The sequence below is a fragment of the Cibotium barometz genome, chromosome 44 (genome assembly GCF_041138505.1).
Source record: "Cibotium barometz isolate CiBa-2024 chromosome 44, ASM4113850v1, whole genome shotgun sequence".
In the NCBI taxonomy this organism is placed as follows: Eukaryota; Viridiplantae; Streptophyta; class Polypodiopsida; order Cyatheales; family Cibotiaceae; genus Cibotium; species Cibotium barometz.
The window spans coordinates 28540319-28552015 of NC_141089.1; the positions used below are offsets into that span (position 1 = coordinate 28540319).

Sequence of the window (11697 nt, forward strand, 5' to 3'; positions counted from 1 at the left end):
TAACACAATTAGTGTTGGCGTGTTGTGTGGTAACAGGGGGAGACGAACGAGATGGGCACTTTTGTTGGTCATGTTGCACCAGGGGCTGCTTTTTGTATGATTGGGCTATGGCATCTTGTCAACACAGTGAGGAATTTTGCTCAAGGGGGGCAGTGGGAGTTTGAGAGCAGGCCATGGTTTCCTGCCAAGCTTGCAGGCAAATTAAAGTACATGGAGCTCTACCTCATCATGGTGGGCTCTTGCCTCTCCATAGCCGGTGAGCTCCACTTTGGCCTCCATGGACGCCACGTGCTGGACGATGATTGGTCCATCCCATGGATGAACCTCAACAATTTTGAGCACTCCTCCATCTCTCTCTTCTTCTTGATATTCGCCACGTCAGCCCTAATGCTAGACTCGTTTCAGATTATGGTTCCCTATGGTCTTGTCCATGTGTTGGGCGCCCTAGCCTTGGCCCAAGAGCTTTTGATCTTTCATGTCCACTCGGCCGACCACATGGGCTTGGAGGGCCAATACCATTGGCTCCTCCAATTGATCATTATTGTGGGCATTGCATGTGTCGTCCTAGAAATCCCATCTCCACATAACGTCCTCATACCCATCGTGCGCTCCTCATCACTCCTCTTCCAAGGCCTTTGGTTCATCCAAATGGGCTTTGTTGTGTTCACCAACTCTTTTGTCCCTAAGGGCTGCACCTTTGAAGAATACGTGGTGATTTGTGAAGATGAAGTGGCCAAGACTAGGGCCAAGGCCTTGGCAAACCTTGAATTCGCCTGGTGGCTTGCAGGGGTGGTGGTTTTTACACTGATTCTTTACATCTTGGTGATCAAGTCGTATGGGAAATTTCACAATTATGAAGCACTTGATCAATTTATGGCAAGGAATGGGAGGGTGATATCCATGAAGGCTAATTCTACAAACAACAAGTCAATTGATGGCTCCAACAACAACGACATGGCAAACAAGTCAATCAATGGCTCCAACAACTACATGGAGGAGTTTTCAACAATAGAGCAGGGAAGGTAAGGGTCCATAGATTTGCACCTGGAGCAAACGCATCTCCTTTGTGCATATATCTTATGCATTTTTATTGCAAAGATTCCTTCAACTCTTCTTTGTACAACTCCTATTTTAGTTTATGGACTTGGTAGACTGTCTTTTCTATTGTAACTACCTAATTTAAAATGATATGGCTCCATTTGTAGACTAATTTCCTTGTAAGTTTGTTTATTGTGAAGAAATGTGCTTTATATTGTAACTCTCTTGATGTTAAGGCTCTATACTTGCCTTCATTTTCTCGAAAATAGAGCATTTGGTTGGTTTGCCTTATTTCCTATGCATAATCTAAATGTATGCCTTTACCTTGTGTAAATGTACTACATATTTACTCACAATGTGTTGAGCCTTTCACCTCTGAAACTCTATTTGAAAGTTTAAATTTACTTGGGGCATTTAACCAAGGTATCCTAATGTTAATAAGAGCTTCATCTTGTCAAGGCTTACTAGGTGCATTAACTAAATAGGTATGCCTTATTACTGAACATTTATCAACCTTATGTAAATAAGCACCTTTACACATGGTAAACATGCATGCCATCTTGTGCCATAGCTAGGTCCTTCCAATATATATATATATATATATATATATATATATATATATATATAGAGAGAGAGAGAGAGAGAGAGAGAGAGAGTCCCTTCTACTATGTGTTGTGAGAGAGGCAGATAGGAGTTCACTCCCTTGTCCTCTTTATGTATTCCGTATCTCGAAACTCTATTGTTTTTGCCCAACCTAAGATGGGTCCCTCTCAACGGCCTTTGAACCATGATACTTATAACTCCTAGTCATGCCTTGTAGTACCCTCTATGTTGTCACGTTTTCACAAGAGAATGTCCACACTTTCCAATGATTAGGTCCCACGTACGTGCTCTCATATGCAAGCTTCATATGAGTTTGGCCAATGCCACATCATGCATGAATTACACCACTAAAGTCCCTTCGACATCCTATTCACAATGCTAGCCTTGACCTTGTGCTTTCATTCTGCTATATGCATAATGTTATGACATTGACAGGAAACACTAAAAGGTAAGAATAGAAAAGATTATTTATATGTAAAAGGTTTGCATCATATAAATAAGGTTTAGGGGATTTCAAATAGGAAATACCTAAAGCAATGGTTAATCGGCAATAAAGTTGAAGTAAAAGGGAAGTATCTCTACTCCTTAATCTCTTTTCTATTCATGTCCATTAATCTCTATATTTCTCAAATCTTCTCCATACAAAATACCTCTTGCCTAATAAGTTCGGCATACCTCTTGCCTAATAAATTGGGCATACTTTGGAAATTCTACATGGAGCAAGTAGAGTATATGACAACCTTGAAGAATCATTGAAATAAATATCAACAAGGAGGAATCAACGGAATTGTTCTTGACCATCATTAGAGACAATTCATAATTACCCAACCAAGTAAGGTCATTGTGTTGCATTTTTTTTTGCTTTGTAAGAAATTTTCCATTTTGCTTATTGTTAGAGTAAATGACTTCTCAAGGTGGGAAGGATGAAAATGGTGAGAAGGGGGAAAACCCAATGTTCTCTTTCCACATGGAAGAGGATATTACAAAACCAAATGAAGTAGATATGCAAGATTTAGATCTTAATGAGTATGAGGATATAGAAATGAAAGAAAAAATCTCTAATATAGTGTTATGGCTTACCCAAACCCCCTTTGAAACACATCCAACAAGAAGATTTCCTAGTGAACTGCCGGTTTTGTGAGGATCTTTCCATTGGTTGAGCTCGTAACCCTTGAGGTCTCCAAGCTCCAGATCGCGAGCGTTGTCACACCGCCACGTTGCACTATGTGTACTTGTCCCTCCTCTCACCTCACGTTATTCACAAACACTCACTAGCATGGATTAGAGAGAGATTAGCAAGAGGATTAGCAAGAGCAAGACTCTATTGCACAATGGGAGAGTTCCTTGTATTATGAGAGGTATTCACTTATATACATGGCCCATAAGTGTTCACACTCACTTAAACTGTGGTCGGTCAGGCACTGTAGGCTTATACGAGGCCTAATGCTATTACAATGAATACTCTCATAATATATCCATGAATTACATCGCTTGGAACTTCATTCTAACTTACTACCACACGCTCTTGAAGCGAAAATCGTTGCCGTAAGTATTCCATCAGACTATTACGGGTGCCCGTCCAAATTGTAGATTTGGACACCATTGCTTCATATCTTGAATGTATGATCTTTTGGTGTGTCTACCGTGACTCCTTGATGTAAGGTAATGGCAGTAGCTCTGGTGTGTCTACCTTGACTCCTTGATGTAAGATAATGACAGTAGCTCTTGTTGTTGGCAATCATAAGCAGAGTTGCATTTAATTTGTGTTAATGGGGAATCTAAGAGATGTTAATAATGGGGGAGAAGAGAAGGAAGGCTTTTTAAATTTTGATTTGAAGCTTGTTGCATTAGGGAATTCTATTTTCATCTTTTGGAAGGGTAAAACCTTGATTTTATCCCTATTTGTGGAAATTCTCTAGCGATGATGGTGTCATTTCTCAAATCGATTCAAGCCATCTGAAGCCACATTTGGTACTGATTCAAATCACTAAGTTTTACATCAAGCTTCAAGCTTCAGCTACTCTATTGTAGGTTAAATTTTTTTACATTTTTCAACTAATAAAAGGAAAAAGAGAGTATCAATTTGTCATTACAAGCTTTGCTTATCACTATTTAGGCTCCATTGAATGCATTTGTAAGCCACTTGGTCATGAGATACGAGCAATAAGGTCTCCATGGCATTTCTTGATTGTGTGGGGATTATTAAAGAAGACTATATGCAACTATATGCCCTCAATTGAAGCATTAGAGAAGTCCTAAACAAGAATTGAGCATTCTTGTCATTCTCATGGAAGCTACATGTATGTCTATATTGCCATTGGGGGTTTGCTTTACATATTGATGATTTGTTTTGGCAAAATTGTTCTCACATGGTCAAGTTTGAGTGCATTGTGGTGACATTGGAGTTGGCTATGGCACATTGCATGCATAATTGTGCATGGAGATATGCTATGATTCACATGGTTGGCTTTCATGTGTTTCCTTGAGATTTTGATGAAGGATTTGGTACTGGATACATTGAAAGCATATGTTTATGAATTATAATGATGGGGCATGCAAATATAAGTGCCAATTGTAAGTGATTCATATACACTTTCAAGTTCATGCTATATAACTCACACACCCTTATATTCACATTTCAATTTCTAGTAATAAGAAAGTGATGTGTGAGGGTACCTCGGTATTTGGAGAAGAAGCCGGGGGGAGTATGTCTTGAATCCACCTTGCTGTGAGTGCCTTGGAAAAGCGGTAAGGTGGAGGATTAGGTGCTAGTGGTGAAGAAACGGCCCCAACTTATGCCTAGTATCGACCTAGGTACGAGGGTGGGAAGAGATTAGCCGCCGAGAGATCGGCAAGATTCAATGCTCTACATAGACTTCCAAGTGCCTATTTTGAGGATGCATTCTATTGGGCAAGGATTTGGCAAGCATGGGATTTAGTATTGCAATTGATCTCAATTGATTTGATATTGAGATTTGGTTGTAAAAACAAAGGAGGTGCTGTTAATTTTTTTGCAAAAATCATTTATGCAAGGCATTTGAGGTTACATGTGGATGCCAAGTTACAAATTGATGAGATTCATGCCTTCAAATAAGGTCCAATACATTGCCAATGCAAAAGGGAAGTGCAGATTGTAATTGGAGAGAAGTTTGACAGTTTTCTGTTGTGGCACTAAACCCTAATTCACTCCAAGAGGGTTAGGGCTGCTTTCAAGTTGTTTACATAGTCTCATTCTACTCTCCAAGGGCTACGTTTGGAGCCCCTAAGTGTTCGATTCGGACTCTGTTTGCTTCTCCAATTGGCAAGTCTACCTGCAAGATAAACGGAGGCTACACTCCAACCCACACACTTTGTCAATCCGTGAATGCAACCCGGTTAGCGCATAGAGGCTATCTCGAATGGGAGAAGATTAGTTAACCACACACTAATGACTTCTAATCCTACTTAATCCTTCTTCAACAATCAAGCAATCAATGGTTGATTCCTTCTCAATCTAACATAATCAACGCATCAAGATTAGGCTACACTTAAGCACAAAAATATAACTTATGCAAAGAATCTAACATGCAAAGAGCTATCACACAAGCCTCAACTACACATCATTTCATGCACAAGCTTCATCACATGCACTCTACAATTCACAAATCAGATTTTAGCATCAAAACATCATTACGAAATCTAGATTAGCAAGTGTGTAGAACGCAACCTCAAATCATTGAATACGTAGAGAATAGAGAGTACAAGATTGAAGCAAGAATGGAGATGGAGAGCCTTGGGAGAGCACATGAGAAGGAGCTATGGAGCAAGCTCTCTCTATGAGCCTCTCAACCAAATGACCAAAGAGTCCTCTAGCTCTCAAATGAGCCACTTTTTATACAAAAACTCTAAAACTCTCAAAAGTTCCCATGTGGGATTATTGTCAAGCCCACTCCCACATTCATCTACAACTTGGAACTCTTTACAAGAGCCCTAAGTGTCTTTTTTGTTGCATCCTTGCATTGATCTTCACTCGTCACTCAACACTCCCCCCTTCCTATTTTGCGCACGTCCTCGAGCGCGGTAGTAGCAAGAGCTGCAAAAAACAATGGATACAAGTAAAGCCTTTTATTGAGAAAAAGAAAAGAAAAGAAGAAAAGAAAAAACAGCAATGACAATTTCACATGTGAGCATACAAGTGAAAGGCTGATTAGAGTTTTAAAGAGTACTAAAATAGGTGAGTGAAGACTAGTCAAAGTGAGACTAAGTGGTAGATAGTGCTATGCAAAGGCAAGTGTGCTTGCCTTTGCATAGCACTAAAATAGGTGAGTGAAGACTAGTCAAAGTGAGACTAAGTGGTAGATAGTGCTATGCAAAGGCAAGTGTGCTTGCACACCACAGGTTATGACCGCAGTCTCAATGTCCTACAAGTATTTAAGTTATTCCTAAGTGGCAAACCTACTCCTAAATATGAGCAATGGTGATTGGACCTCTTTTTGTTTTGTTTTGTTTTGTTTTGTTTTGTTAAAAAAAAAAAAACTCATTGATGTGTGTGTAGAGGATGATAAAGATTAATGTTCCATCCCAATGAGACCCAAGCAATGGCCAAGAGACCTCCGCCAAGAGAATCTAGAAGCCGCTAAGTATCTCAAGGGCGACAGACCCTTTTTCTTTCTTTTATGACATAAGGAGTACCCCATGAAGATGAGGGCATCGGTCTCGAGGGTCCATAGTGTACCCCAGAGCCCTACCAACATCTATGAAGGCGATAGATTTCTTGAAGGTCTTTTTTCTGAAGTTTTTAGACGTCAGTGTTCACCCCATGGAAACCAAGGCATCGGCCCCAAGGTGCTAAGACAACCCCAGGTCCTATCAAGCATTCCTCATGGTTGTAGACACGTCATGTCTCAATTCACTTTGTATATATTTTTTTAGGGTATATTTTCATAAATTTTTTATTAATCCTAGCACCTAGCTCATATCTAAGAGGTAGCTACCACTAGGGATAACTAATATACCTTGAAAGCATATGAACTTGGCATACTCCATTGGTATATATCCTACACTGTCTTTAAATAGAAATATCTTTTACTAAGTCCTCTAAGAATCTAGAATTCACTCACCATATTTTAACAACTAATCAAAAACTTAAACCAGCCAATATTGTGTGAACATGCAAACCATATATCCAAAAGATAAAAGCACATAAAGAACAAAAGATTATGATTTGAATACACCTGTTGTAGTGCCCGTTGATGTTGTTCGTTTGCATTGATGCATTGCTGATTTTGTGCAGATTGCTCCTCCTTGGTCTTTGTAGGCGTAGCGTGTCTCCCCCCTTCCTAATTTGTGTGCACGGTAGGTGGACTATTGGGGCATGTTTGATGCTCTTGTTTAGCTGAGATCTCTACAAAATGGTTATTAACAAACAAGAAAAGAAAAGAAAAGAATAAAATTTGCTATTGGTGCCAATCACCGAATATAGTCGAGGGAAAAAACCCAGTGGGAGAAAAGTGCCCTGGCTTGTCGATCTTATTGTGGAGTCGCTGAGCTTACCCTTGCGCTGGTGGTGGATCCGTGTCCACTTCTGCTGGAAAGATGGTATCAATTTCTTCAGGATGCAGGGACAACCCTTCACAAAAACCGGCCTCTGGAGAAGGTGGTAGAGGAAGGAGTGCTTCCTCACTAAAATATGGCATTGGTTCGATGGGAAGGTTAAGCAGACAATTTCGATTTTAGAACTGCGCAATATAGGTACTCATATTGATCCAATATTGACATGTTGAGGCTTGGGGAAGGAGGGCTTGCAAGATAGGTGGTTGTAAGTCATTTAAGCATGTATCCCTCCATTGTTGTGCTTGAACCTTCTCAGGTAATCTACGTTGATTTGGTCCTCTCTCTGGTATTCTCACATTAAGAAGATTATGGCGTTGGGGTGTAATTCCCACAATTTGTTTCATTAAGCCCGTGCCATATCGTCTAAAGTAAGAGCGGCATATCCAACAAATATGTGAAGCTTCTCCTAATACGAGTCGTGCACACTCTTGACAATGTGGAAATGGGTGATGCTGTTGATAGAATAACGTGACAAAGTGATGCCCACAGCAATTTTCACCTAAGAGAGTGTAGAAGTACCTAGAATGAGTTTGAAACGGAGGAGCACTATAACCCCCGCGATGATCAGGTAACACTATATTCGTGAGTTTGGGAATTTCCCAACTCCCATTTTTTGAATACTAAAAAGGTGGGACCTGGATAACATGCCTATAAGTTTTTCAAAACCATATCATGTGACCTATTGTTGGAAAGCGCTTGGAAAATGGAATCTAGTGAGCTATAGAGCGCTCAATTTGGAGTAACGGTGTTCAAGTTATGATTAATCCAAAGATTTGACCACATGTCCCAAACTTATGGGAAATTCCCATATTCCCCAATATGGTGTTAGGTCGAGTACTATCAGGGTCAATGCATGGTGGACATGTATCTCGCCAAATATCCATCAGGAGTTATCTGGACGTAGAACAATGAAATTTAGAACACTCACATCCATCATTACAATTCCAATCAAAAACAAGATTATCTCAAAAAGAACACATCTTCTAATAGCATAAGGAACCACATTATGCAAACACTGATCCACCAAAGAGCTTCAATTGTAGTGTTAATGCCTTATCTTTGGTTTTTGGTATGTCCTTCTTAGGTGGGAATTTTAGCAATTGTCTTGGAATTTGAGCAAGATAAGAGGATTTATTTATTGAAGTGCTAGAATCTATGCTCAAATGATACTCATTTGTACTTGTGTTAGGTACACAAGTTGATGGTTGAATTGTGTAACAAGGAGAAATTGGGACAACCGGTGTTTCAATACATGTTTTAGGAAGATCAACACAAGTAGATTTGTAGGTGCTATCACAGCCACCTATCCTATCTTGAAGAGTTTGTGTTGATTTCTTTTGCACCCACTGATATGGAAAATCAAGGGTGGCTTTTGGAATCTTTTTGAAACACTCTTTTACCCCTAGCAAACCATGGCATTTTGGAAGCCAAATTGCTGTTGCACCCTCATAATAGCCTTGTGCTTTAAGAACATGTTTTGGGACCCAACGAGTAACAATCTGAGGTTTAGGCTTGGAAAAGATATGCTTCTTAGGAGGCTTAGCAACTGGACTAGATGGTACAAGTTTGTACGCATCTTTGGGTAGCCAAATTGATAATTCCTTCTTGCCTGGCCTTCTTTGAGCAGCAACTAGAGTAGTTGGAACATGCCAGCCATGGCCCTCACTTGAGTACTCATCAATTATCCACATCATTTGTTTTGGAGCTTCAAGAGCAGATTTTGAGAGTGGGTTGTGTAAGGTAGAAACATTACCCTTTTGACACGATAAAGCTCGTGGAGTAGCAGATCCCAAGATGCAATCAGAATCAATTTGCAACTTGTATTGTCTATTCTTCCAATCTAATGAGCAATTGGTAGCACTTAACCACGATCGACCGAGAACAGCCTCTACTACTGCCTTGGACTTACGTGCCACATAAAAGGACACTGACATCTGGTGATCCTAAATGGACATCATAATGACACATTTTCCCTCTATAGGGTTATCTTCACCTGAGAAGCTTCGTAAGTCAACAGGAATTCGCACAAGTGTTGGTTGTCCCAAGGCTATCCATGTGTCAAACGAGAGGACATTATAATCTGCACCAGAGTCAATTAAGGCCGAGACAAAGTAGGTAGTCTCATGAAGATGAAGGCACACTTGAATATTGAAAGGATTGACATATGGTTCATCAGTAGCCAACTGTAAGGCCATCATAGAAGCTTTGCGACGCTCCTTGGCTTTTGCAACTCTAGCTTTAGCCTCCTCTTGAGCCTGACGTTTAAGTAGGTCAAGTGCTTCTTTCCGTGTTTGTGCAGCATGCATGTGTTGAAGCATGGCTTCAGTTAATGGTTCATTGTATTTCTTGAGACGACTTCCATTAATGAAGTTAGGCATTTGCTCACCTTCTAGTGTCTCTAAATGCACTGCACCACTTGGAGTAAGATCATTAATCACGAACGGTCCTAGGCCACGTTTCTTGAGCTTTCTCTTATGCTTCTTAAGTGTGTACAAGAGCACAAGGTCCCCTTTTTTGAATCGGCCAGTTGTTACATTTCTATCATACCATTGCTTCTGTCTCCTCTTCTCGGCATACATCCCCATTACCGCCAATAAGCGGGTCTCATCAAGCTTTTCCAATTCGTCAACGCGTTGTGAAAGCTCATGACCAGTCCAGTCCAATTGTTTAGCTACTCGTAGAGTAGGTACAAGAAATTCAATGGGAAGAATTGCATCTAGCCCAAAAGCAAGCTCAAATGGGGTTGTGCCCACAGATGTTTTATAGGCTGTCCTATATGCCCAAAGAACTGAGTTCAACTTTTTCTCCCAATCAGTCCTATGTCCCTCAACAATCTTTGTGAGTGCTGTGCAGAGAATCTTGTTAGTACTCTCAGCTTGTCCATTGGTCTGGGGATGATAGGGTGCAGAACGCTTGTGAATTACCATAAATTCTTGAAGCAAAAATTCTATGACCTCATTTACAAAGTGTACACCTTGATCACTAACGATCTCAATAGGTAAGCCATAGCGTGTAAACACGTACTCATACAGGAACTTGGCTGTGGTTCTGGCATCATTTTTGACTGTTGCCTTTGCCTCTACCCATTTGGTCAAATAGTCAGTTGCGACTATAATATATTCAGCATGCGTGTGACGAGCTGGAGGTTTAATGGGACCGACAAAATCAATACCCCATTTTGCAAAAGCACGTGTGCTTAACATAGGTCGCAATGGCATATTGTCCTTTGTGATGGGAGGTTTGGTCTTTTGACAATCGTCACAACGTTTTACATATTCTTCGGCATCCATTTGTAAGGTTGGCCACCAAAGCCCAGACCACCTAATCAACTTAGCTGTGGTATTGCCCGAAAAGTGTCCACCCCCAACACCTGCATGTGCATGAGTTAAGATTTTCAAATAGTCAGCTTCACATACACACATGCGTAAGTTGCCATCCTTGCCCCTCTTGTAGAGTGGCCCTCTATCAGCATATAGTTTGCCGCTTCAACTTTAATAGCATGCTTTCGATGTTTAGGAATTTTTTGATCCGTATGACCATGCTGAAGATAGTCCACAATATACTTACTCCAACTTGGTGTAGTTGAAATTTGGAATAATGTGACATTATGAATTGGCTGTCGAATTTGACATGAAGCACAGTTACGAACAAATGTTTCAGCATCTGCATGCATGGTAGGCCACCATTGTCCATCCTGAGATATACGTCGCACACAAGTAGTAGCTGATGCATGGATTCCATCGATACCTGCATGTGCCCATTCCAAGATTTCTTCATATTGGTCAGGGTTAGGTATAAGCCGCAACACTCCATCATTACCCTGACGATATAATCTTCCTGAGATTAACTTGAACGGTCGCCATAGGTCCACATTAGGACCCGCTAGTTGTATCTGCCCACTTGTCAAAATTTCTAAAATGGATTCAGACCATCTAGGAGCTGTCTCTACAAGGAAAAGTGTTGAATCTAACATATCATCATCCACACCCACAGGAGCTTTGCCAGAGGTGATTCGAGACAAATGATCTGCCCTAAGATGAGTTGTTCCTTTTCGAACTGCCACTTTAAAATCAAACTCAAGAAGGATGATAAACCACCTCACAATCCTTCCGGTTGCGCAAGGCTTATTTACCAAATATAGCAATGCTTGATGGTCCACAAAAAATATGAATTTGTTTGCCAAAAGGTAATGGCGAAACTTTTTCACTGCATATATCATGGACAAACCTTCTCTTTCTGTTGTGGTGTAATTCTTCTCAGCATTGTTCAACTGTCGACTAGCATATGAGATTGGGAAATCCTTATTATGTTCTCCCGATTGAGCCAAAATACATCCAATTGCAAAGTTTGAAGCATCAATATGGACATGAAAGATTTGGTTCCAATCTAGTGCCCGTAAGATGGGTGTAGTCACTAATGCTTGCTTCAACTTTTCAAAGGATTCCTCACACTCGTCAGTCCAAT

The 11697-nt window shown here is 40.5% G+C and overlaps 1 protein-coding gene across 1 annotated transcript in view; it reads left to right on the plus strand.

Annotated features, from left to right (window-relative positions):
* LOC147613159 (uncharacterized) overlaps positions 1 to 1168 on the plus strand; it is a 1756-nt gene extending 588 nt beyond the window's left edge. The window contains exon 2 of the mRNA XM_086782051.1: positions 37 to 1168. Within this exon, the coding sequence (XP_086638177.1) occupies positions 52 to 1026 (975 nt within the window). The 5' untranslated portion in view covers positions 37 to 51 and the 3' untranslated portion in view covers positions 1027 to 1168. The remainder of the gene's footprint in view (positions 1 to 36) is intronic.
* Positions 1169 to 11697: the final 10529 nt, after the last annotated feature.